General features: G+C 41.0%; 1 protein-coding gene across 1 annotated transcript in view; it reads right to left on the bottom strand.

The window, feature by feature from the left end:
• mtcl2 (microtubule crosslinking factor 2) overlaps positions 1-21,469 on the bottom strand; it is a 99,062-nt gene extending 77,593 nt beyond the window's left edge. The window contains exons 1-3 of the mRNA XM_060836082.1: positions 20,553-21,469; positions 13,167-13,391; positions 3,117-3,275 (exon numbers count right to left, since the gene is read on the bottom strand). Coding sequence (XP_060692065.1) covers positions 3,117-3,275; positions 13,167-13,391; positions 20,553-21,233 — 1,065 coding nt within the window. The 5' untranslated portion in view covers positions 21,234-21,469. The remainder of the gene's footprint in view (positions 1-3,116; positions 3,276-13,166; positions 13,392-20,552) is intronic.
• Between the last annotated feature and the right edge of the window lie 5,081 nt (positions 21,470-26,550).

Consider the following 26,550-nt stretch of genomic DNA (forward strand, 5'->3'; position numbering starts at 1 on the left):
GTCAAGAAATCAGCAGTTAGTAATATACCACAATGGAAAAATGGCAACAATTCAAATATACGAAGAGTAGTTTTAGAACATGCAAGAGCAAAATTTGTGGTTCATTAGTTAACACTTTGCAAGGACTTGTTCTTACCCTCAAATATTGTGCATTATGTCTGAATAAAAATGAAAACGAAACTTCCCGTTAAATATCATCAGCATCAAAATCTGAGATAAAAACCAAAAGGTCAGGTATCCAATATAGAAAGAAATAATTGTCATAAAAGGATTAAAAATGCCATATTTTTACAACTATAATCTTTCAACTTGATTTTGCGGCACAGATTTCTTGTTTAGATTAAAAGCTCCCAATGAAAAATGATGGCAACCTAATTAAATTGTAGAAGATTCCAAAAATAAATAATGGGGCCACTTGTCTAGTATAAAGATGCAAATTTGGATGTACTGTTCTTAATCATTAATATTCTGCAAGGAGAAACTCGAACAACAAAACTTCTTTTTATTCATTTTTTAGAAATGCATGTTGCTGACTGGCCCAGCATTTATTGTCCTTCTCTAGTTGCCCTTGAGAAGGTGATTGAAGAACCGAGACTTCAAGGTTCTCAAGTCTTGAACCAGTCTTGAGAAGGTTCAAGACTGCCTTCTTGAACTGCTGCAGTCCACTTGCTTAAAGTTGACCCACAATGCCATTACAGAGGGCAAAACAGGATTTTGATCCAGCGACAGTGAAAGAATGGTGATATATTTCCAAGTCAGGATGGTGAGTGACTTGGAGGGGAACTTGTAGATGGTGTTATTCCCATATATCAACTGCCCTTGTCCTTCTGGAAGGGAGTGGTCATGGGTTTAGAAGGTGCTGTCTGAGGATCTTTGGTGAATTTCTGCAGTCCATCCTGTAGATAGTACACAGCGTTGGTGGTGGAGGGAGTGGCTGCTTGGGGGTACAGCACCAAATGAGTGGGCTGCTTTGTCCTGATTGGTGTCATCAAGCCTCCTAAGTGTTGTTGGGACTGCACTCATCCAGGTATGTGGGGAGTGTTCCATCACACTCTTGACTTGTGCCTTGTAGATGGTGGACAGGCTTTGAGGAGTCAGGTGGCGAGTTATCCACCATAGTATTCTAGCCCCTGACCACCTCTTGTAGCCAAAATCTTGCAATTCCCTGGTGAGTCCAGTTGAGGTTCTGATCAATGATAACTCCTAGGATGTTGATTATTGGGGATTCATTTATGGTAACACCAAAGAATGTCAAGGGGTGGTGGTCAGATTGTCTCTTATTAGTGGTGGTCGCAGCCTGGCATTTGTGTAGCACGAATGTTACTTGTCACTTGTCAGTCCAAGTCTGGATATCGTCCAGATCTTGTTGCATTTGGACAGAGACTGCTTCAGTATCTGAGGAGTCATGAATGGTGCTGAACATTATGCAATCAATCATCAGCGAACATCCCCACTTCTGACCTTTTGATGAAGGGAAGGTCATTGATGAAGGTGGTTGGACCTAAGACACTACCCTGAGGAACACTTGCAGAGATGCCGTGGAGCTGAGATGATACTCTCCCGACAACTGCAACCACCTTCCTACATGTCAGGTATGACTTTGGTGGTTACAGTCTTCCCTGATACCCACTGATTCCAATTTTGGTAGGGATCCTTGATGCCACATTTGGTCAAATGCAGCCTTCATGCTGTTACTGCCCCCTCCCCTCTGGAATTCAGCTCTTTTGTCTATATTTGAACCAAAGCTGTAATAAGGTAATGAGCTGAGTGGCACTGGAGGAACACAAACTGGGCATCACGGTGCAGGTTATTGCTGAGCAGGTGCTGCTTGATAGTTATGTTGATGACACCTTCCATCACTTGACTGATGAACGACAGTATAACAGTTCCTATTCTGAATTCAGCTAAATAAATTACCCTGGGGCAAAGTGGAATTCTCATTAAACAATCACTAAGCGTGGAAAAGTATCGGGCCGCTGGGGGAAAGGAAGGAGAAAGCTGGGCAGGTTGAATCAGCTATTCCAGTTGAACACTTCGGTAGTAAAATTAATCCAATACTTCATAAGCTTGATAGTGTGGTATTTGTTTTAGTAATACAGCTGAAGACTGATAAAACTCGCTAGAAGTTTGTTTTATGAGCCTTGCCATTAGTAAGAAAGATAATAATATTTATCATGGTAGATACAGAATTACACGCATTAGATCATAAATGTACACAGTTATCAGCCTTAGTTTGCGTTCTGGTATCTCAATCAGCAATACTTGAAACAATGGTATTAGTGGATGGCTTGAAATGAGAAGGGTGTGTCAACTTGAAGCTTATTAGATTAGATTCCCTATAGTGTGGAAACAGGCCCTTTGGCCCAACAAGTCTACACCGACCCTCCAAAGAGCAACCCACCCAGACCCATTCCCCTACATTTACCCCTGACTAATGCACCTAACACTATGGGCAATTTAGCATGGCTAATTCACCTAACCTGCACATCGTTGGGCGGTGGGAGGAAACTGAAGCACCTGGAGGAAACCCACGTAGACACTGGGAGAATGTGCAAACTCCACACAGTCGCCCAAGGCTAGAATCAAACTTGGGACCCTGGCACTGTGAGGCAGGATCATGAAGAAGCAGAAAAAGTTATCAGCTGACCGCTAATGGAAAATGTCATGCAAAACATCAATGTTCGCAATATTTAATACAAGAGTCTATACTTTATACATAGTTACACAAAACATACAGCACAGAAACAGACCATCGAACCTGAGCAGTCTGTGCCAGTATGTCACCTCCTTCTTACACATCTGGCAGCGTAACCCTCTATTCATTTCTCCTTGCATTTTTGTCTGGTTTCCTCTTTAGTGCATCTAATTCAAACAGCCAACTTTCATTGTAACATAAAATTGACCTTTATAGGGCCCATTCTACAAATCATGCTCCTGGTATGAAGCTTTGTCGATTAAAATGTTGAATTAAAAACCATGGAAAATACAACTGCAGTCAAAGCTCCTGTGGTCAAGGTCCCAAATTAGCAATGAGGTATTGAAAAACCTGCCTGTACATATTTTGGAATTATGTACAGTATTTGAAAATGTCAGCAGCCAACCATGAGCAATGTTACCTCTTTCATTTTGTCCACTTCATTCTGTAGCACCTGTTTGGAGACGTCCATTTCAATGAGCTTCTGTCGAAGATCTTCATTTTCTTCTTCTAACTTTATTCTCTTCTTCTCCACAGCTTCCAGTTCATTGTGAAGTCTTACAGACACATCTTTTGAAACCTGTAGTATACAGGAAGTCAATACACGTTATTCAGAACATGCACTTGGCAAAGAACAAAGAAAATTTACAGCCCAGGAACAGGCCCTTTGGCCCTCCAGCCTGAGGTGTTCCAAATGTACTGTCTAAACCTGTCAGTCAATTCCTAAGCATTTGTATTCCCTCTGTTCCCCACCTACTCATGCATCTGTCCAGACGCATCTTAAATGAATCTACCACGCCTGCCTCTACCACCTCTGCTGGCAACGTGTTCCAAACACCCACCACCCTCTGTGTGAAGTACTTGCCGTGTGTATCCCCCTTAAACTTTCCACCTCACACCTTGAAAGTGTGACCTCTCTTTATTGAATCCTTCACCCTGGGAAAAAGCTTGTCTCTATTGACCCTGTCTATATCCTTCATGATTTTGTAAATCTCAATCAGGTCCCCCCTCAATCTCCTTTTTTCTAGTGAAAATAAACCTAACCTACTCAACCTCTCTTCATAGCTAGCACCTTCCATACCAGGCAACGTCCTCATAAACCTTCTCTGCACCCTCTCCAAAGCATCCACATCCTTTCGGTAATGTGGTGACCAGAAATGTACACAGTATTCTAAATGCGAACCAATGTCTTGTACAATTTTAACATGACTTGCCAGCTCTTATACCCCGTCCAATGAAGGGAAGCATACTATATGCCATCTTGACCACTCTATCCACCTGTGCAGCAACCTTCAGGGTACAATGGACCTGCACTCCCAGATCTCTCTGCCCATCAACTTTTCGCAAGGCTCTTCCATTCATTGTATAATTCGCCCTAAAATTAGTCTTGCCTAAATGCATCACCTCACATTTGTCTGGATTGAAAGCCATCTGCCATTTTTCTGCTCAACTCTCCAGTCTATCTATATCCTCCTGTATTCTATGACAGTCCCTTATGCTTTCTGCTACTCCACCAATCTTTGTGTCATCTGCAAACTTGCTGATCATACCAACAGTGCCATCTTCTAGATCATTTATGTATATTACAAACAACAGTGACCCCAACACTGACCCCTGTGGAACACCACTGGTCACTTTCTCCATTTCGAGAAACTCCCTTCAACTACTATTCTCTGCCTCCTGTTGCTCAACCTGTTCTTTATCCACCTGCACACCATGTGGCATTTTATCTTTTTTCCCCAAAATATTCCCACAAAGCCATACCCATTTATGGCACAGTAATTAGGATAAATTCCTTCTTGCCACTCATTGAATTTCACCAGAGGCACATTAAACTGTGTTGCAAAAGATTCACTCACAGTCATACAGATGTACAGCATAGAAACAGACCCTTCGGTCCAACTTGTTCATGCTGACCAGATATTCTAACCTAATCTAGTCCGATTTGCTAGTACTTGGCCTATATTCCTCTAGACCGTTCCTATTCATATACCCATCCTGATGTCTTTTAAATGCTGCAATACCAGCCACCACCACTTCCTCTGGCAGCTCATTCCATACATGTACCACCCTCTGAGTGAAAATGTCGCCCCTTAGGTCCCTCTTATATCTTTCCCCTTTCATCCTAAATCTATGTCCTCGAGTTCTGGACTCCCCCACCCCAGGGAAAAGACCTTCTCTAATTATCCTATCCATGCCCCTCATGATTCTATAAGATCACCCCTCAGCCTCTGATGCTCCAGGGAAAACAGCCACAGCCTATTCAACCTCTCCCTATAGCTCAAATCCTCTAACCCTGGCAACATCCTTGTAAATCTTTTCTGAACCCTTTCAAGTTTCACAACATCCTTCAGATAGGAAGGAGACCAGTATTGCACGCAATATTCCAACAGTGGCCAACTAATGTCCTGTACAACCATAACATGACCTCCCAACTCCCAAACTTTGTACTCTGACCAGTAAAAGAAAGCATACAAAATGCTTTCTCTGCTATCCTACTTACCTGCGACTCTACTTTCCAGGAATTATGAACCTACACTCAAAGGTCTCTTTGTTCAGCAACACTCCCTAGGAATTTACCATTACATATATAAGTCCTGCTAAGATTTGCTTTTCCAAAATGCAGCAAGAATTTTTATCCTGTTGCCAAAAATGGTACACAATATTCTGTCCTTGTTCAAAAGTAGTTGAAGTGTCAACAAAGAAAAACCTACATTTCATGATTTGTTTTCAGAAAACTGTTAAGAGCACCATGCTCCATGTGTAGTTTCAAAATCATTTGAACTACATCAGCTGAGCAAGATGCATGGCACTTTTGCCACATAAAAAGAGTGAGGCCTGTGCAATACTTAACATTCACATGAAGGGCATGACAGGTCTCATCCTGAGCTCTCTCCCCTGACTAAGGAATCTAGAACATGGGGACAGTCTCAGCATAATGAGTCTATCGTTTAGCAGATATAAGAATAGTTCTTAGAAGAACAGATTAGACAGCAGATCTTGGAAAGGTGCAGATGTAACAGAGTTGTTGTGGGTGAATTAAACTTATCCAATATTGATAGGAACCTTCTTAGTGCAGATGGTCTGGATGGAGGTGATTTTGTCAGGTGCACCCAGAAAGGATTCCTGACTTAATATGTTGATAGGCCAACTAGGGGGAGGCCATATTGGATTTGGTACCTGGCAATGAGCCAGACAAGGTGTCAGATCTCTCGATGGGAGAGCATTTCAATGACAGTGAGCCCTTACCATAGCCATGGAGAAAGATAGGAATAGACAGAATGGGAAGGTATTTAATTGGGGAGAGGGAAATAGACAGGAGTTGTGGAATATAAATTGGGAATTGGTTGATGGGAAATGCACAACAGAAGTAAGAAGGCTATTTAAGGAGCACCTGTTGCGAGTTTTGGATAACTTTGTCCCACTGAGTCAGGCAAGGAATGGTAAGGTGAAGGAGCCTTGGATGACAAGAGAAGAGGAGCTTCTCATCAAGAGGAAGAAGAAAGCTTACTTCAGGTTGAGGAAGCAAGGATCTGGCACAGCTTTAGAAAATTACAGGGTAGCTAGGAAAGAACTCAAAAATGGACTGAGGAGACCGAGGAGGGGGCACAAAAAAGCCTGGGTGAGAAGGATTAGGGAAAACCCAAAGGCATTCTACACTTACGTGAGGAATCAGAGAAAGGGTAGGGCCAATCAGGGATAGCGAAGGGAGCTTGTGCCTGGGGTCTGAAGAGGTAGGGGAGGTCCTAAATGAGCTTTTTGCTTCAATATTCGCTAGATGGGGGGACCTTGTTGATTGTGAGAACACAGTGGACCAAGTTAATAGGCTTCAACAGGTTGAAATTAAGAAAGTGGATGTACTGGAAAATCTGGGAAGCATCCAGATTGATAAGTCCCAAGGGCCAGACCAGATATAGTGAAATCCCTGGGAATTACAGACCATGCAGTCCTACGTCTGTGGTAAGCAAGATACTGGGAAGGATTTATGACTATTTAGAAAAACACAGTTTGATCAAAGATAGTCAGTTTGGCTTTGAGTCAGGCAGGTCATGTCTCACAATCCTTATTGAGTTCTTTGAGGATGTGATGAGACAAGTTGACGAAGATCAAACAACGGATGAGATATATGTGGATTTCAGTAAGTTATTGGATAAGGTTTCCCACAGTAGGCTCATTAAGAAAGTTAGGAGGTATGGGATGCAGAAAAATTTGGCTGTCTGGATACAGATTTGGCTGGCCAAAACAAGACAGCAAGTGGTAGTGGATGGACAGCATTCGGCCTGGAGGTCGGTGACCAGTGGTGCCCTGCAGGGATAGGTTCTTGGGCCTCTGCTCTTTGTAGTTTTTATAAATGACTTGGATGGAGAAGTGGAAGGGTGGGTTAGTAAGTTTGCCGATGACACAAATTATTAGTGGTGTTGTAGATAGTGTCAACGGCTGTTACAAGATACAAGACATTGCCAGGATGCAAAACTGGGCTGAGAAGTGACAGGTGGAGTTCATCGTGGATGAATGTGAAGTGATTAATTTTGGAAGGTTGAATTTGAATGCTTAATACAGGGTTAAAGACAGGATTCTAGGCAGTGTGGAGGAACAGCAGGATCTTGGGGTCCACGTACACAGATCCTTCAAAGTTGCCACCCAAGTTGACAGTGTTGTTAAGGCGGCATTTGGTGTTTTGGCTTTAACAGGGGATTGAGTTTAAGAGCCGTGAGGTTTTGCTGCAACTCTATAAAACCCAGGTTAGACCACACTTGAAATATTGTGTCCAGTTCTGGTCACCTCACTATAGGAAGTATTGAAGAGTTAATTTGCTGTGCTGACCTGCAAGAAATTGAATGCCCTGGGGGCTAGAGTGGGATGTCTCTCTCTTACAGGTAGAATGTAAGAAATTTACATTATCATCTTCCATTATTTAGAGTCAATTACAAGGCCATTTCCTTGCCATTCAGAGCCATTTACATTGTCATTATCTCCTATTCAGAAATTAATAAGAACATTATAGTTGGAAATCTGATGATGCCCTGTAGTTAAGAAACGATTCACAACAGATTTGACCATTAAGAGATGATTTACATTACATTGTTTCTGTACACGATGTGGTCAATGCATTCTGTCTTGAGTGACGTGTGACTGTGGGGGAGTGACTGGGGGTTGTCTTGTGGGCATTACTGACTATGATGTAAAGACTTTGTATAAAGGAAGGATGGTTCCCTTTGTTCAGGAAGAACTTTACATAACTCCACAAACCCTGCGAGATGCGTGTTAATAGTTCCTCTGGAAAGTTTGTACTGTACTGTGCTTAACAATAGTTTGGTTGTTCACAGAGGTTGGCGTGTTGCAGTTGCATCAAGTATGTAAGAATCTCAGGAAAAAAACCTTAACAGAAGGATGTAGATGCTTTAGAGTATGATAAATATAAATATATAACCACAGAATAATAAATGTTGGGATGTTATGCAAGCCTAAGGTCTCGGTTGCGTGCTTGAGTCAGCCTTGCGTGACTGCAGCCTGTCAGGTGACAAAAAGGTGAAGAAAGATGACCACGGCACAATGCGGTGATCTGCAGCAATCCAGAAGACAATTGTGGCAGAGTCTGACTGGTTAAGGAGATATAATGTAGGCTGAGTGCAATGGGTTATACTAATGTAAGAGGGATATGGCGTGGCTTTTAGAACAGCATAATCACTAGACTACACTTGCTGTTTGCAGACTTTCAGGGTTGTCTGCTCTGATGGCCACAGCTTTTGTTTGCAAGTAAAGGCTTATCATTTTGAGGAACTTTCTGCATCTCCTGGTCATTCCTAAAAGGTACTATCTACCACAACAAGAGTAGGTGCAGAGAAGATTAACCAGGATGCTGCCTGGATTGGAAGCCTTGTCTGATGAAGTGAGATTGAGTGAGCTATGGCTTTTCACATTGGACAGAAGAAGGAAGAGAAGTGACTTGATAGACGTGTACTAGGTAATGAGAGGCATAAATAGAGCAGATAGCCAGAGACTTTTCCCCAGGACAGAAATGGCTGACACGAGGGATCATAACTTTAAGGTGATTGGTGGAAGGTATTGGGGAGATGTCAAAGGTAGGTTCTTTAAGCAGAGAGTGGTGGGTGCGTGGAATGCACTGCCAGTAGTGAAGCAGGATCAGAGACATTAGGGTGATTGAAGCGATTGCTGAGCAAGTTCATGGATGGCAATAAATTGAGGGTTGTGTAGATTAAGATAAAAGCTTGGCACAACATTGTGGGCTAAAGGGCCTGTACTGTGCTGTACTGTTCTATGTTCTATAAGGATTGTCACTCAAGGGATTGACAGTCAATGGAATTCTCCACCACAAAACATAGTGGGAGTTTCATTAGTGTCAATACTTAACGCTGAGCTGTCCTGAAGTCATGAAATGTTAACTGTTTCTCTCTCAGCAGATGATGCCAGCTCTGGTGTGTTTCTCTAGCATTTTCTGTTTTTATTTTAACATTTCTAGGTGCTGCACCAAAGCAAAAACTTGTGATTTGATCTCATTAATATTTGTCATATCCAGTTTTGTTCTCAACTTAATTTCAGGTGATGATTAATAGAGATCATCTAGTTCATACCAGAGTTGAGTTAGAGTTTTTGTTAATGGAAGTTTAAACTTCAGAGGATGGATGAACTTAGCTACCACAGGTCTGTGCAGAGTTGGCCTAACTGGAAAAAACCATCCTCTGACCAATCATAAAATAATGCAGCATATTGTCCGAAGCAATCAACAGCCTAATAATGACTAATGACATATTAATTCAAATTGAAAGTCTGCTTCAAGTCTGTATCACTGGTTCCAATACTACTGTAATAACTGCTTTTCCAAGAGACACAGGAGAAATGATGGGCATCCAATGTGATCTCCAGTGTAAAGAGAAATAACCATTAACTCAGCAAACAATTCTACTGGTGATATAGATAATGGCACAGTTATGAGTTCACAGGAATCATTCCCTACTAATGAAAACTGACATTTTGCTATAAGCACAAACAAACATTGAGAGAACCTTCCAAAGTTTCTACAAGCAACAACTCATAATTGCCGAGTGCAGTAATCGGGATTTAATATGACTCAGAGTTCTCAGGGGTGTGAGTCTGCTGTACAAACATGCCCATCGTTAGATGCTAATTCATGGCTCTGAGGCAATAAAAGGGTGTTAGTTGCCAGAAACCAATCTTGGGTTCCTGTATTTACATTATTAAGATTTTCACACTTTAAGCAGTCAAATTTGCTTCATTTCAGTAACAGCTTAATATTTTGTGTTATTTATTAATGACATTCCTGTCACTATAAAGCAGAGTGTTTTTCTGACTAATAGTGTCACAGACATGTACAGAATGAAACAGACCCTTTGGTCCAACTCGTCCATGCCAATCAACTATCCTAATTTAATCTAGTCCCATTTGCCAGGACTTGGCCAGTATCCCTCTAAACCCTTCCTATTCATATACACATCCAGATGCCTTTTAAATGTTGCAATTGTACCAGCCTTCACACTTCCTCTGGCAGCTCATTTCAAATATGCAGCACCCTTTGCGTGAAAAAGTTGCCCCTAAGGTCCCTTCCAAATCTTTCCCCTCCCACTCTAAACCTACGCCCTCTAGTTCTGGACTCCCCCAGCCCAGGGAAAAGACATTGTTTATTTACCCTATCCATGTACTTCATGATTTTAAATACCTCTTTAAAGGTCACCCCTTAGCCTCCGACGGTCCAGGGAAAACAGCCCCAGGCTATTCAGCCTCTCCCTATAGCTTAAACCCTCCAACCTTGGCAACATGCCTGTAAATCTTTTCTGAAACCTTTCAAGTTTCACAACATCCTTGCTATAGGAGGGAGACCAAAAGAAACATCTTGGAACTTCATTAATTCTAATAACCTTTGTTGGTAACAGATGAATTGATGACAAAAACTTCCTAAGGACTAAAAGTTAGGATTTTGCCCTGGATAAACCTGATTCCCTTTACCAAGGAAGCCAGGACCATGCAAGGGGAAATACTTTGAAATGCATTTAAGTAACTAACACACATAAACCTCCACACATGTTTCGTTTGTGTCTGACACTTTTCAATGCAAAACACTAAACTTATTTTTACCCCAATTATCTAACCTAAACTCAACATTTCCCAGTAAGAGTGTAAGTGGGAAATAAACAAAAAAAAATATAAATCAGTTTAATTGAATAACGTACATTTGGGAAACATTTGAGCAGTGAGGATAATGGAATGCCTGGCTGATACAACAAAAATTATTTTTATTATGATATGAACAGTGACACATAAAATTGGTATTAAGCACCCTTGATAACTATCTCCTAAAGAGCTGCTACCTACATCATATAGATTAACACATACAAGTTAAAATTAAAGCTGGTATTACTAAACAAATAGATCAGGACAAATGTCTAATTTTAAAATGGTTTTTGACTCTTGAAATCCCATCCCATTCGTTGGGACATATACATTCAAACAGGAAACATCAGATACACCAGCAAAGTAACAAAATTTAGACCATTTAACTTTACTACTAAAAAAAGTTTAATGACCATATAATTTCATACTTAAGGTCAAATATTCTGTTGTAATCTCAAGCATCAAATATTTTTAAAATAAATAATTGGCTAGGAACCTACAGAATAAGATTAATGATGCGCTGACTTAAGTGAGGAACATTTACATATATTAGTTTTACACTTAAAAATGAATACCCAAAAACTTCCAGTACTCATTGTTGCATTTTTAAGATAGATCAACCCACCTCCAGGCAGTGGGGCATGTCTGAACTAAGAGGCCAAAGGATCAATATTATTCGGTCCTCAGGCCTCAGAAAAGAATTTAAGTGTTAACAGCATCATTTGGCGCTTTGAGCCTGCTCTGCTATTTAACAAGATTATGGCTAATCCTCTACCTCAATCACACATTTCCACACTATTCTCATATCCCTTTATTATCCAAAGACCTTGTGTTTTGAACGTACTCACCAACTGATCATCCACAACTTGCTCGGGGTAAAAAGAATTCCCATGTTTCAGAACACTTTGACTGAAGAAATTTCTCCTGTTCTTAGTCCTAAATGGCTGATCCATTATTCTGAGACTATGACTCTGTACTCTGGGTTCCTCAGCAACTGGGGATATTTTCTCAGTACCTACTTTGACAAGTTGCTTAAGAATTTTATATGTTCCAAAGAGATCATCTGAGGTATATTGGCCTGGTCTCTCCTTATGCATTTACTGAATACATCATGCATAATGGGGAACAATAAAAGATAATAGGTTGCATAATAAATGGAAGTAATAAAAGATTTAGACTCCTAGCCAACTGTTTATCTCAGAAGTATTTTATGCTTTAGATTGTAACATGATATTTGACCTCAAGTATGAAAAAAAAGTAATTAATCTTGTTACTGACAATGTTTAAATGGTCTAAAGCTTGTCAACGTAATTGTATTTTTGATTTTTGCACATATATGTCCCAGTGAATGGGAATGGGATTTGAAGAGTCAAAAGAGATATTTTAACATTGGATGTGGAGGGAATGGTGCACAAAAATTATAAATGAAGCACTGCCTGCCTCACTGGTAAATCCAAGAAGTGAGAGTGCATATGTAGAGGTATTAGACAATCTCCTAGAAGGCAGCATTATAAGTTTAAATAACAGAACTGAAATATTGAATAGACCGGTGGTCACTGTCTTCAAAATTGTCCACAATTTTTTTAAAAAATTAAGGTTGGGTTTAAGAACTTTTGGGGCAAGAGTTCCATTTATTTCATGTTATAAAGATTTACTAATGACGTAGAGATCGCCATTAGCAGAAGTGCGGCACAATAATTATGATGCTGATTTTGCTTTTTAATTTTAATTCATTCCAAAAATTGGGTTTTCAACTAATTGGTTTCCAATAGAAAAGTCACAATAGGAAGTCACATGACACCAGGTTATAGTCCAGCAGCTTTATTTGGAAGTACAAGCTTTCAGTGGCCACCTGACAAAGGAGCAGTGCTCCAAATAAACTACCAGATAAACCTATTAGACTATAACCTTGGTGTTGTGTGATTTTTAATTTTGTCCACCCCAGTCCAACACAGGCACCTTTGTATCATTGCTCCAATAGAAAAGTAAACTTAACAGCTGCTTGAAAAAACAAAATGCATTCTCATTGAGTTAATCATATCAACATTGTTGTACAGAGTCCTGGGACACTTTATTGCTGAATGTGAATGATGACGTTTGCAAGCATTCCTGTGAACTTATTCATGACAATGCGACTTCCTGACAAAACATATCTAATCACTCTTCAAGCAATAAACATTGTAAAGTCTTCTCAGCCATCGAAGGATTCCTACACAGTAAGATATGACATTTAAGAGATGCAAATTAAACTTTGTACCATACCAGTCCCTTTAATGTATTCCAAGAATATTCTGAAAACAATGTTTAAAGAATACACATATACCTTCACATCTTGCTCCAAACTCCGGATTAGTTCTCCATCAACTTGGCCTGTCTGAGCTACTCGGAGGCTTCGTCGTTCAGTCTTTCGCAGCCGATATTGAAGGATCCGGCAAGTTTTGTTTGCCCTGTCTAGCTCTTGACGAAGTTCCTGGAGCTGGTAAACATCTTCTTCTAAATAGATATCTCTCATTTCTAGCATTTCAGCTCGAAGCTCCTCAATTTCATCCTAAAATCAAGAAACATTAAGAGTATTTCATTTTTATTTTGTATCAGTCATTTAATACAGCAGAATAGAAAATGAAAAGCAGTAAATAAATTCTTACTGTCCTCATAGCAATAAGTGTAAATGAATTCTATGCAGCAAATTATTTTCAATCTGTTGAGTTTCATTGTTCTAGCAAGGTATAGTCAGTACTCCTGAAGTATGAAATTTAAAAGCTTACAGATAAACCATTCAGTTCTTTTGGGAATGAAACTGAAGCAGCCAAAAAATAAATGCACTAGCATAGAATCCCTGCAATGTGGAAGTATGCCATTCGGCCTATCGAGTTCATGTTAACTCCCCCAGAACCACTCCTTGCCCGATCCCTGTAACACTACATTTTATCATGACAAACCCACCTAACCTACACATCCCTGGACATTATGGGGAATTTACCATGGCCAAACCATCTAACCCGCATACTGTGGGAAGAGGCTGGAGTAAGCAGAGGAAACCCACACAAACACAGGGAGAAAGTGCAAACACCAGACTGTCACCAGAGACTAGAATCGTACCCGGTCGCTAACGGTGTGAGGCAGCAGTGCTAACCATTAAGCCACCATGCCTCCCCATTAAATAACTAGTTATTAGTGCTTAAAACTGAATTGAATGGCACAGATCTAAAGGAAGACCTTAATGCTTTCAAAATGAACTGCAGTATTTCTAAATATTATTTTAAGTGTGAGATTTAATAAAATTTTACATGTTGAAATGCAAAACAATAACTTCAGAATGCAAGGTCCCCACAATTACTTGTATGTTTCAGCTGTAAGAAAGATGGATCAGGCATTTTTGAAATAGAATTATAAGGAAGGATGACTTGTATCAGCTTTCTCCCTGGTTATTTAAAATTTAAAATTTAGACAAATACATACATTGCCAAAACAATACAAGCAGATAATCTGTAGTGAATGGGAGCTAATGCTACTAATCTCACAAAAGGACAAACTGAAAATCTACCATTCCAAAACACGATTCTTCACATTTGCAAACAGGACAGAAACTATTAATACACTTGACAGTTTTTTCTGTGTTACATGAAATGAGGAATAATAATGGTAACCAGTTTAACAAAGCAGGTTAATTTCTGTAATAGATTGAAGCTGCCTGAATTTCAATTAGATGATTGTGCAAGGTATGCCTTTTATGAAATATTATTAATGCACTGATTAACATCATGCAAATATGCACCATGGCCCACTGAGAAGCATGTCTACATAAGAATGGACGTCACTACCTCCTGTGATTTTCCCAGCTGTAGTCAAAGCAATTCAGTATGCTTTTTTGTATAGTAAAAAAAATTGCAAATGAACATTTTTCAGAATATATTTTAAAAATACAAGGAACAATGTATTATTTACAAACTAAATCAGTCATTATATCAAAAGATGGACGTACAATTCAATCATGGTTGCAACACAAGTGTAATTGTGAGTTTTACTATTTTTGAAGTGAATTTTGAAGAGAACAGTAATATGCTTTGCCTTGAATTCCTCTGTATGACATGAATTCAGTGTTACCCATGATGCGAACAGTTCTGAAGAGCAGATTTTCCAGCTGCTTCATGATGCCAGCTGTTCATACATTTAAGCTTTTTGTTGAAGCAGATGGGATATAAATGACCACAGGGAAGGATCAAATGACTAGGTTACATCACTTCCTGTTGGTGCAAGGTGGGATTTCAGTGACAAGCATGGGGTTAATTGATGAGAGCTGTTTCACACTAAGCTGGAAGCTTGGCAAAAGACAGATTTCAGGTGATTAGTAGGTGAAGACTGCATTTATGATTTAGCCTGCATTTTTGGATAACTTAAGCAGTTATACACAATTGTTGGTGGATGCTCAAATTAAATTCCAGTTTTGACTTTAAAAAATCTCCCACACAAACAGGCTTTAAAATAGGGAGTTGCATTTCTATTTGCATCATTTTATGTAGTACATTGGATAAGCTTTTCATCTTGCAAACTTTTTTGTTGTCAGGATGTAAACTGCATTTATTACTCATCCCTAATTCCCCTGAGGGTGGTAGCAGGCTTGCTCCTTGACCATTGAAGTCCTTCTTGTATTGGAACTCCTGCAATGATGCACAACTTACCCTGACAATGAATGAACAACAGCACATACTTAAGTTAGGATATTGAGAGACTTGGGCACAATGAGGCAATTTGCTGCAAGTGCAAGGTGATAAAATTACAGTGAGGGCAACTGCACCGGTCCTTTCTACGAAAAGGAAAAAAGGTGCATTCCCTTAAACAGTGAGATTTAGTGTTTTGAGAGGAACAAAAAAAAAAGGAAGGACTGATACTGGGTGAATTCAATGTTAACACAAGCACAGAAGCAGAAATACAGAGAAGGAAAGGAAGGTTGGTAAAGGAAGACAGAAGGAAAGTAAGGATTATTTTGTCACTTCAAAAAATCTGAAACAATTCATAACTCAAAAGCAGGAAGTGCTAGTTTTGTGACATTCATAATTGAGCATGCAAATCTATCAATCAACTGTGATGATTTGCAACCCACGGGGCAGCTTTTCGTCCTTGCATGTCGCTGGAAAATTTGCACATTAATAACACATGTTGGTCAGGCGCCATTACTGTTTCAGTAAAATCTGGCTCAATGTTACTTAGCCCAATGGATGGAAAATTTAGCCCATGTAATATGTTGCCATGGTTTGGATTATAACAAAGTGTTGGTTTAGGATTTAGCTAAGAATGCCAAAAATAGGCCAAAACAACAATTAAACAATATGAACACAATAGAATGGAGCAGCCCAAACATCATCTGCCTCAGGACTATAAAACAATTCAAGACCATTGAGTACTAACTTTGGAATCAGAAGCTAAATTCTTACTGACATCATACACAACTTTAAATTTCCCCAATTCCTACACTAAAATAGACGGATTGATCTCTGTCTGAAATTCAATACTGACGTTAGTCATGTCACATATCTGTCAGAATTTTAGCTCTACTAAACAGAAATACAGTATTTTGTTCAGAAATTATCTATCAAGTACAATACAGAAATAAAATGCTTGGCAAATGCTTCAAATTTCATGCAGTAAGCTTTAAGGGATTGACCAACATTTTACAATGCATTAAAAGTGTTTAACTGGCAAGCTCAAATTTGCTTCTGTGTAACTTAAATTTAAATTTAAACAGATGCTTTATTTTTGCATGCTTGCAAAGAAACAGCATATTTTTCTGTCCTACTTTACCATGAATATACTTCACCACACTGCTGAAGAGGTAAGGCAGCTCTTATGAAAAATAATTTACCTGATTAAAATTTTAAAGCTAATATTTAGGAATATAGGATGAAATAATGGATCATTGGACAGAGAAAACTTGTTAGTTTTCATGAAGCTGATTGCCACAAAGAGGCTAAGTTCTGTAAATATAAATCACATTTTGAGGCTGTACTTTTCTTTATCGCGCTAAAGCTCCGCCAATACCATCCTGAAGTCACCAATCTCTCTCCCTTGGGAAACTGACAGCAATTGTATAGGCTCAGCTGAGATCAACTAATTGAACATATGAGGGACTAAAAAGACTGAAGTTAGGATGTTCTTGTCCACATGACTCACGGAAGCGGATTATGCTGGATTTCTGTATCCTCCAGTTTCTTTCAGCAGAATTAACTTTTGTTTCAAGTAAGATCATTTCTTAATTTACATTTCACTGTGTGATACCAATACAAAGATATTTGTGAATTTTATTAAGATGGAATTGTATGTCTTCCCTGTCATTGTCACTAATGCTACTTAGAACCATTTCAATGCCACAGCTGTGGGTTTCTGAATACCGCCCATGTTGATCCATCATGCTGATGTTTTGTTTTCATAACAGCAATTAATATTAACATTAAGGTCATGGAGACTCTGTCTTCACTGGAAGGTGTGCACCATGAAGTAATTCATACTGATTTCTTATTTATTTTAAGTGGTACGGTTACCAACCTTTAGTGCTTTTATTTTAAATTTATTTTCACTTTGAATCAAAGGAGATTACACAGATTATCTTGGTAAACAATAGCTAAATTATGCACTTGAGAAAAGAGGCTGTGCACCATTGAATACTTTTTCAGCATGGAACATATATTCAGGGAAGGATTTATTTCATAATAGTCATAGAGTCAAAGAGATGTACAGCACAGAAACAGACCCTTCGGTCCAACCCGTTCATGTCGACCAGATATCCTAACCTGATGTGGTCCCAATTGCCAGCACTTGGCCCATATCCATCTAAACCCTTTCTATTCATATACCCATCCAGATGTCTTTTAAATGTTGTAATTGTACCAGCCTCCACCACTTCCTCTGACTTTTCATTCCATACAGGTGACACCCTCTGCATGAAAAAGTTGCCCCTTAGGTATAGGATGAAAAGGGAAAGATTTAGAAGGAATCTATGCCCTCTAGTTCTGGACTCACACAAACCAGAGAGAAGACCTTGTCTATTTAATCTATTAATGCCCCTCTGTGAGATTATAAACCTCTATGAGATCATCCCTCAGGGGATGCTCCAGGGAAAACAGCCCCAGCGTATTCAGCCTCTCCCCATGGCTCAAACCTTTCATCCCTCCAACATCCTTGTAAATCTTTTCTGAACCCTTTCAAGTTTCATAACATCCTTCCTATAAGAGGGAGACCAGAATTGCATACAATATTCCAAAAGTCGCCTAATAAATATCCTCTACTTACGCCAATTCCAACCTTCCAGCTCAGCACCGTCCCCATGACCTGTCCTACCTGCCAATCTCCCGTCCCACCTATCCACTCCACCCTTCCCTCTGATCTATCACCTTCATCCCCACCCCCATTCACCTACTGTACTCTTTGCTACCTTCTCCCTAGCCCCACTCCCCATTTATCTCTCCACCCAGGAGGCTTCCTGCCTCTATTCCTGATGAAGAGCTTTTGCCCAAAATGTCGATTTTCCTGCTCCTCGAATGCTGCCTGACCTGCTGTGCTTTTCCAGCACCACTCTGATCTAAACAATGTCCTCTACAGCCACAACATGACCTCCCAACTCCTGTACTCAATACTCTTACCAATGAAGGAAAGCATGAAAAACACCTACTTCACTATCCTATCTACCTGAGATTCCACTTTTAGGGAACTATGAACCTGCACTCCAAGGTCTCATTGTTCAGCAACACTCCCCAGGACCTTACTATTAAGTGTATAAATCCTGCCCTGATTTGCTTTTCCAAAATGCAGCACCTCACATTTATCTAAATTAAATTCCAACTGCTGCTCCTCAGCCCATAGGCCCATCTGATCAAGATCTAAGGAAGATATGTTGAATGTTTTTAAGTAAGCAATGCTGTTTAAAGAATACTGGATTTCCTCTTGCAAATTGTACAAAATGGTTGTTAAAAAAGATAACTATTACACAAAATGTGCCATCTCCTTAGATCCCTTTAATTTTTAACTAAATAAAAACTATGCAACATTTGAAATATGGCAATGTCAACTTTCATTTAGTATAGTAAAAGGCTCCAAGGTACTTCAGGAGCAATATTAGACAATGTGACACCCAGCCACATGAGGAGATGTTAGAACAGATGGCAAAAGCTTAACCAAAAAGATAGAATTGAAGGAGTTCTTGAAATAGAGAGAGAGAGTAAGTAGGCAAAGTTGCTTTGGGAAAGAATTCAGAGTTTAGGGCCTGTAAAACAGATGGCACATTGTGATGATTACATAAAGTAAATCTGCAATGCACAAGAGACCAGAATTAGAGGAGGAAAGAATTCCCTGAGGGTTTACAATGTTGGAGGAGGTTACAGGGGACAGGAACCATCACGAGGGATTCAAACTCAATTTCAGTAGTTGTTGTTCTACACGACATTGTTTAGGCTACTTTTTAGATTAGATTAGATTCCTTACAGTGTGGAAACAGGCCACACCGACCCTTCGAAGAGTAACCCATTCCCTCTAACTAATGTACCTAACACTATGGGCAATTTAGCATGGACATCTTTGGACTGTAGGAGGAAACTGGAGTACCCAGAGGAAACCCATGCAGACACAGGGAGAATATGCAAACTCCATACAGACAGTCACCCGAGGCTGGAATTGAACCTGGGATCAGAGGAAGTGGTGGAAGTTGGTACAGTTACAAGATTTGAAAGGCATCTGGATGTGTACATGAATAGGAAGTGTTCAGAGGGATATGGGCCAAATGCTGACAAATGGGACTAGATTAATTTAGTATATCTGGTGGGTATGGATGAATTGGCTTGAAGTGTCTGTTTCCATGCTGCATAACTCTGTGACTCTTTCACTGTAACAATGAATGGGACTTGGACAGAGTTTGCATACAAACAGCAGTTTTGGATGGGCAATTTTATAGAGAATGAAAGATGGCGCAGCAAACGAAGAGTTGTGACTGAAAAAAACAATTGCATAAATCAGGATTTCAGCAGACTCAACAAGAAGTATGAACAAAGTTTTACATGGCATGTATATCAATGGCAAACTAACAGAAATTTATCTCAGCCTGCAGCACTTATATATATCCATTTCTCTTGAGTGCTACAAGAATCAAAAATGCTTATTCCTTCAAGAACAAATAAACCGCATCAAAATACAGTGCTATTGATGATATATTTTTCGAGTTGCACATTTTCTCTTCATCTCTCAGAAATCATAGCAGAATTAAAACAAACATCTACAACAATCCAATACTATAACCAAGCAGTGGCACAACTCAAATCTGGACTCCATTTAAAAAAAAATCGAATGCTTTGGCGAATGCTGTTGTTCATATCCTTGAAACACAAGGTGTGTTCCCATCCCCAGCCCTGTGAAGAAACCTTACAGTAATACTTTAGCAATTTACAGCTGTGTCCACAACAAATCCATTGATCAGTGTTAGGGTGGAGGACAATCATGAGAATCTGGGTGCACCTTCACAAAATAGGGCTAAAACCTAAAATAAAACACACAGGGAAGGTCCACAAACACGACAGTGCTCCTGAAGCTAGATCATCCAGTTCACCCACAATAGGCCATTCTGTTCACTTCCCACCCATTTGAGGCACATCCACGTTCAGAAACAAAAAAGAGAGATGATCTGCCACAAAACAGTCTGCACGAAATGATTAAGCCGCCTCTCGCCTACCTTCAGATAATCGTTTTCAGACCGAAGCTCCTCGATCTCTTTCAGGAATTCCTCCTGGATGCTGTCAACGAATTCTTCGCTGAAATCGGAAAAGGCCAGCGAGTTGCTGACATGAAGCCGGCTCCCCATCGACGGGGATTTGGCTCCGGACGCTCCGTCCGAGTGCCCGCCGCTGGCCGAGGATCCGCCGTCCTCCTGGCCGGGGGGAGTGGGGCAGCCGTCCCGGTGCTCGCTGGCCCCGGGGGACAGGATGCCGGAGAGTTGCTCGGACGGGCAGTCGGAGAGCTCGGAGCTGATGCTGGAGCTGCAGCTGGAGTCGGTGCCCGGGGCCGGAGCGGCAGCGCTGGCGAGCCGCTGGATCTTCTTCCTCTTGCCGCTGGCGCTGCCTTTCACCCCGCCACCTCCTCCTCCAGCACCACCACCACCTCCTTTCTCCGGCTTCTTCACCGCCGCCGCTTTAGCCGCGGGCATTTTGCCCAGTTTGATGTCCTTGAGAGCCGGGCTGTGCCGGGAGAGGCGGCACTGGGAGATCCCCAGAGCCGGCTTGGAGCCCGGGTTACATTTGGATTTCGCCACCGACCAGCCCCGGATCGCTTTGGGTCTGGCCGGAGACGGCGCTCGGTGCAGCTTCTTCTTCTCGACTTGCTGCTGAATCTCCGGGGCTCTGCTCACCGCCTCCATCCCTCACCCATCCAAAACCCCTCGACCAACGGATTGTTTGTGAAAGGAACAAGGCACATAAGACGCACACACACAGCACTCCCTGCCTCCGCCACAACATTCATCCCATCGCCCCTCGATTCATTCAACAAGGCTTGAGCTGAACACCAAACAACAGACCGCCTTCGCTTTCCTTTCTTTCTCCAATTGTAAATATCTCAGAATCTCCGTGTTTTCACCAAAGCACACACTGACTGTTTAATGCGCCACTCTGCTCCTGGAAAATAGCATCATACACCGCCCAAAGCTCCTGATCCAGTGACGCACACTCCCCACTCGCAGCCAGCTTGCTCCCCTCCTCCCTCCCTTGCATCAGACGTCTTTCACTGGAATTGCTGCTCAGCTCAGGGACAACACTGAATCACAGTGTGCTGGGTTTCATCATGCTCCCTGTTCATTCCACTCGATCCCCTTTTGCCTCTTCCCAGTTTAGACTATTAGCAAGACGACCCTACGCCGTCTTCTTTTCTCTTAAAAGGCAGGTGTTGCAAAACTGGAAATGAAAGAGAAAACGAGCAGCAAAATAAAACCAGGGTTTTTGGCTGTGCCTGCAGAACCTTTGCACATTGTTGTGTTTGTTTCAATGCGCGTGCTGTGAATTCACAACTTTTTCTGCTTTTAGTTTCTCATTCAGAAATCACTGACAAGAAGGATTAATTTTAACGATGAAATCAGAAGCACAGGTTGCATCCTTATAACTCACAATAAGTGGGCTTTTCTGTAGACGGAAGAGATTGAATGGATTTACTGCCCAGTTCCCTCCTCTGTCGAGGGAATTGTGACTCGTGGTGCATTATGGATCCTGAAGCAAAAACAGTTTGTCCTCTTGGCCATTTTTAAAAATTTTTTTGTTTTCAACTATGCAGCGACAATGTACAGGGACCATTGTCACCCAATGAAAAAATTAAACTCACCAACATGTCAATGAGTATTTTCCACTATTTTACGTGTAGCTCTAGAGTAGCTACTCCACAAATGTGGGGTAAGGTGAATAGGCAGTTCTCCATGAACTACTGCATCCAGTTGAGGGACTGAATGCACAACTACTTTTATGTTGTATCATGTAGAAATTTACCAACTGACCAAACCAGATCACCACTTTCTGCCCACTCACCCTTCCACAAAAGGCTAGTAGCGCCAATTTAGATAGCCAAGTCTAAATAAATATCAACAATACAAACAATATCTGGCTTTATTAACAAAGTATGGTATATCGATGGTCACACAAACCTTCAAGAAACCCAACAGGCACCTGGTGATCCTGTTACAAACTCAATAAGGTATGTGAAGCCTTATTATGAAGCTGGTCTTTACAATAAATTTACAAATTTACTGGCTGAAAACTAAGTAATGTTTTAAAAAGCTAAAGTCACAATCCAATGACTTGAAATCAAGTCAATGATGGCTGGACATTTCCATCATAGTACCTTTTATATTTTAAAGCTATTGAACAGAGTGAACTCAACAGAAAAGCCTCACAATGAAAAATTACCTAGAACAAGTGTGAATGGGGATAATCTCCTACCCCATTAACAAATCATCTAGCAATCTATGGGTGGCATGGTGGCTCAGTGGTTAGCACTGCTGCCTCACAGCACCAGGGTCCCAGGTTTGATTCCAGCCTCGTGTGACTGTCTGTGTGGAATTTGCATGTTCTCCCCCTGTCTGTGTGGGTAATCCAAAGATGAATTGGCTATGCTAAATTGCCCATAGTGTTAGGTGCAGTGTTAGGGAATGGGTCTGGGTGGGTTACTCTTCGGAGGGTTGGTGTGGACTGGTTGGGCTGAAGGGCCTGTTTCCACACTATAGGGTGTCTAATCTAATCAATCATCTGGGTACTCAAATGGAGAGGGCAGCATGTTAGCGCTGCTGCCTCACAGTGTTGGGGATCCAGGTTTGATTCCAACCTCAGGAGACATTCACCTCTGATTCCCTCTTACAATCTAAATATATGTATATTAGGGGATTAGCCATGGTAAATACAGGGATAGGAGTGTGGTCTGGGTGGAATGTTCTTTAAAGGGTCACTGTTAATTCAGTGGGCCAAATAGTCTGCTTCTGAAGAGTCAGAGAGCTGTACAGTATGGAAAAAGACCCTTTGGTCCAAATCATCCATGCCAACCAGATATCCTAAATTAATCTGGTCCTGTTTGCTAGCAACCTGTGGCCCTAAACCCTTGCTATTCATCCACCATCCTGATGCCTTTTAAATGTAATTGTACCATCCTCCATCATTTTCTCTGACAGCTCATTCCACACACACACACTACCCTCTGTGTTAAAAATTTGCCCCTTAAGCCCCTTTTAGATCTTTTCCCTCTCACCTTAAACCTATGCCCTCTAATTTTGGACTCCACTACTACCTTGGAAAAACACCTTGGCTATTTAGCCTTACTATGCCCCTCATGATTTTATAAACTTCTATAAGGTCACCCCTCAGCATCCGAAGCTCCATGAAAAATAGCCCCAGCTTATTCAGTCTCTCCCAGTAGCTTAAATCCTCCAACCCTGGCAACATCCTTGTAAGTCTTTTCTGAACCCTTTCAAATTTCACAACATCCTTCCTATAGGAGGGAGACCAGAATTGCACACAATATTCTAAAAGTGGCTGAGCAAATGTCCTGTATAGCTGCAACGTGTCCTCTCAACTCCTATACTCAATGTACTGACTAATAAAAGCAAGCATACCAAACTTCACTATCCTGTATACCTGCGATTCCACTCCAAGGTCTCTTTGTTCACTTCCCAGAACTTTACCAATAAGCGTAGAAACTCTGCCCTGATTTGTCTTTCCAAACTACAGCACCTCATATTTATCTAAACTCAATCTGCCACTCCATGGCCCATTGGCCCATCTGATCAAAGTCCTGTTGTACTCTGAGGTAACCTCTTGGCTGTTCACTACACCACCAATTTTGGCGTCATCTGCAAACTTACTAACCATACCTCCTATGTTCACATCCTAATCATTTATGTAAATGATGAAAAGCAGTGGATCCAGCACCGAACCTTGTGGCACATCACTGGTCACAGGCTCCAGTCTGAAAAGCAACCCTGCATCACCACCCTCTGTCTCCTACCTTTGAGGCTGTTCTGTAGCCAAATGGTTTGTCCTCCCTGTATTCCATGTGATTTAATCTTTGTAACTAGTCTACCAAGTAGAACCTTGTCAAATGGCTTACTGAAGTCCATATCGATAACATCCAATGCTCTGGCTTCATGAATCCTCTTCATTACTTCTTCAAAAAACTCAATTAAGTGATTGAGACACAATTTCATACTCACAAAGCCCCACGTTGACTATCCCTAATCAGTCCTTACCTTTTCAAATACATGTGAATTCTGTACCTCAGGATCCCTTCCAACAATTTGCCCAGCATTTATGTCAGGCTCACTGGTCTATCTGGCTTTTTCTTAAACCTTTCTTAAATAGTGGCATCACATTAGCCAATCTCCAGTCTTCTGACACTTCACCTGTGGCTATCGATGATGCAAATATCTCAGCAAGCGTCCCAGCAATCACTTCCCTCGCTTCCCAGAGTTCTAGGTACACCTGATCAGGTCCTGGTGATTTATCCACCTTTATGTATCTTAAGACATCCAGCACCACCACCTCTGAAATATGGACATTTTTCAAGACGTCACTATTTATTTCTCCAAGTTCGCTAGCTTCCGTATCCTTTCCACAGTAAGCACTGATGCAAAATTGTCATTTAATATCTCTCCATCTGCTGTGGTCCCACACATTGACAGTCTTGCTGACCTTTAAGGGGCTCTATTCTCTCCCTAGTTACCTTTCTGTCCTTTATGTATTTGTGGAATCCCTTTGGTTTCTCCTTAACCCTATTTGCCAAAACTGTCTCATGTCTCCTATTTGTCCTCCTAGTTTCCTTGTAGAGTATACTCCTACTGCTTTTACACTCTTCTAGGGATTCACTCGATCTCTGCTGCCTGTACCTGACATATGTTTCCTTTTTCTTGACCAAGCCCTCAATTCTCTAATTATTCAGCGTTCCCTACACTGACCAACCTTGCCCTTCACACTAACAGGAAAATACTGTCTCCGGACTCTCATTGTCTCATTTTTGAAGGCCATCCACTTCCCATCTCCCTTTACTTTGAATATCTGCACCCAGTCAACTTTTGAAAGTTCTTACCTAATACTGTCAAAATTGGCCTTCCTCCAATTTAGAACTTCAACTTTTAGATCCAGTCGATCCTTTTCCACCACTATTTTGAAACTAGTAGAATTATAGTCACTGGCCCCAAAGTGCTCCCCCATTGACACCTCAGTCACCTGCCCTGCCTTATTTCCCAAGAGTAGGTCAAATTTTGCTCCTTCTATGGAAGGTGCATCCCCATACTGAATTCATAAGATTTTCTTGTACACACTAAATTCCTCTCCATCCAAACCCTTAACATTATGGCAGTCCCAGTCTATGTTTGGAAAGTTAAAATCCCCTATAATGACCACCCTATTGTTCTGACGGACAACTGAGATCTCCTTACAAATTTGCTTCTCAATTTCCCACTGACTATTGGAGGGGGGTCTATAGTACAATCGCAATAAGGTAATCAACTTTTCTTATTTCTCAGTTTCATCCAAATAACTTCTCTAGATGTACTCCCAGGAATGTCCTCCCCGAGTACATTCTTAATGTTATTCTTAATTTAAAATATCACACTCCCTCCTCTTTCGCCCCTCTTTCTATCCCTCCTATAGCATCTATATCCCGGAAAATTAAGCTGTTAGTCCTGTCCATCCCTCAGCCATGTTTATGTAATCACTATGATATCCCAGTCCCATGCTCCTAACCATGTCCTGAGTTCAGCTTCCTTCCCTGTCAGGCCTCTTACATTGAAAAAAACAGTTTAGTTTATCAGTCCTAACTCGTTCTCTGCTTTGTTCCTGCATGCTCTGACTGTTTGACTCACACCTTTTCCCAACTGTACCAGTCTCAGTCTGATCCAGTCTCAGACTGATCTCTTTTTTCACTACCTCCCTGGGTCCACTCTCCCCTATCTTTTACTAATTTAAATCCTCTCAAGCAGCTCTAACAAATCTCCCAATCTTCCAATTCAGGTGCAATCTGTCCTTTCTGTACTGGTCACTTTTTCCCTAGAAGAGATTCCAATGATCCAAAAGTGTGAATCCTTCTCCCCTACACCATCTCCTCAGGCACGCATTCATCTGCTCTATCCCCCTATTCTTACTTTCACAAGCTCATGGCATCGCGAGTAATCCAAATATTATTACTCTCTAAACCTAGCTTCCTGC

The sequence above is a fragment of the Hemiscyllium ocellatum genome, chromosome 15 (genome assembly GCF_020745735.1).
Source record: "Hemiscyllium ocellatum isolate sHemOce1 chromosome 15, sHemOce1.pat.X.cur, whole genome shotgun sequence".
In the NCBI taxonomy this organism is placed as follows: domain Eukaryota; kingdom Metazoa; phylum Chordata; class Chondrichthyes; order Orectolobiformes; family Hemiscylliidae; genus Hemiscyllium; species Hemiscyllium ocellatum.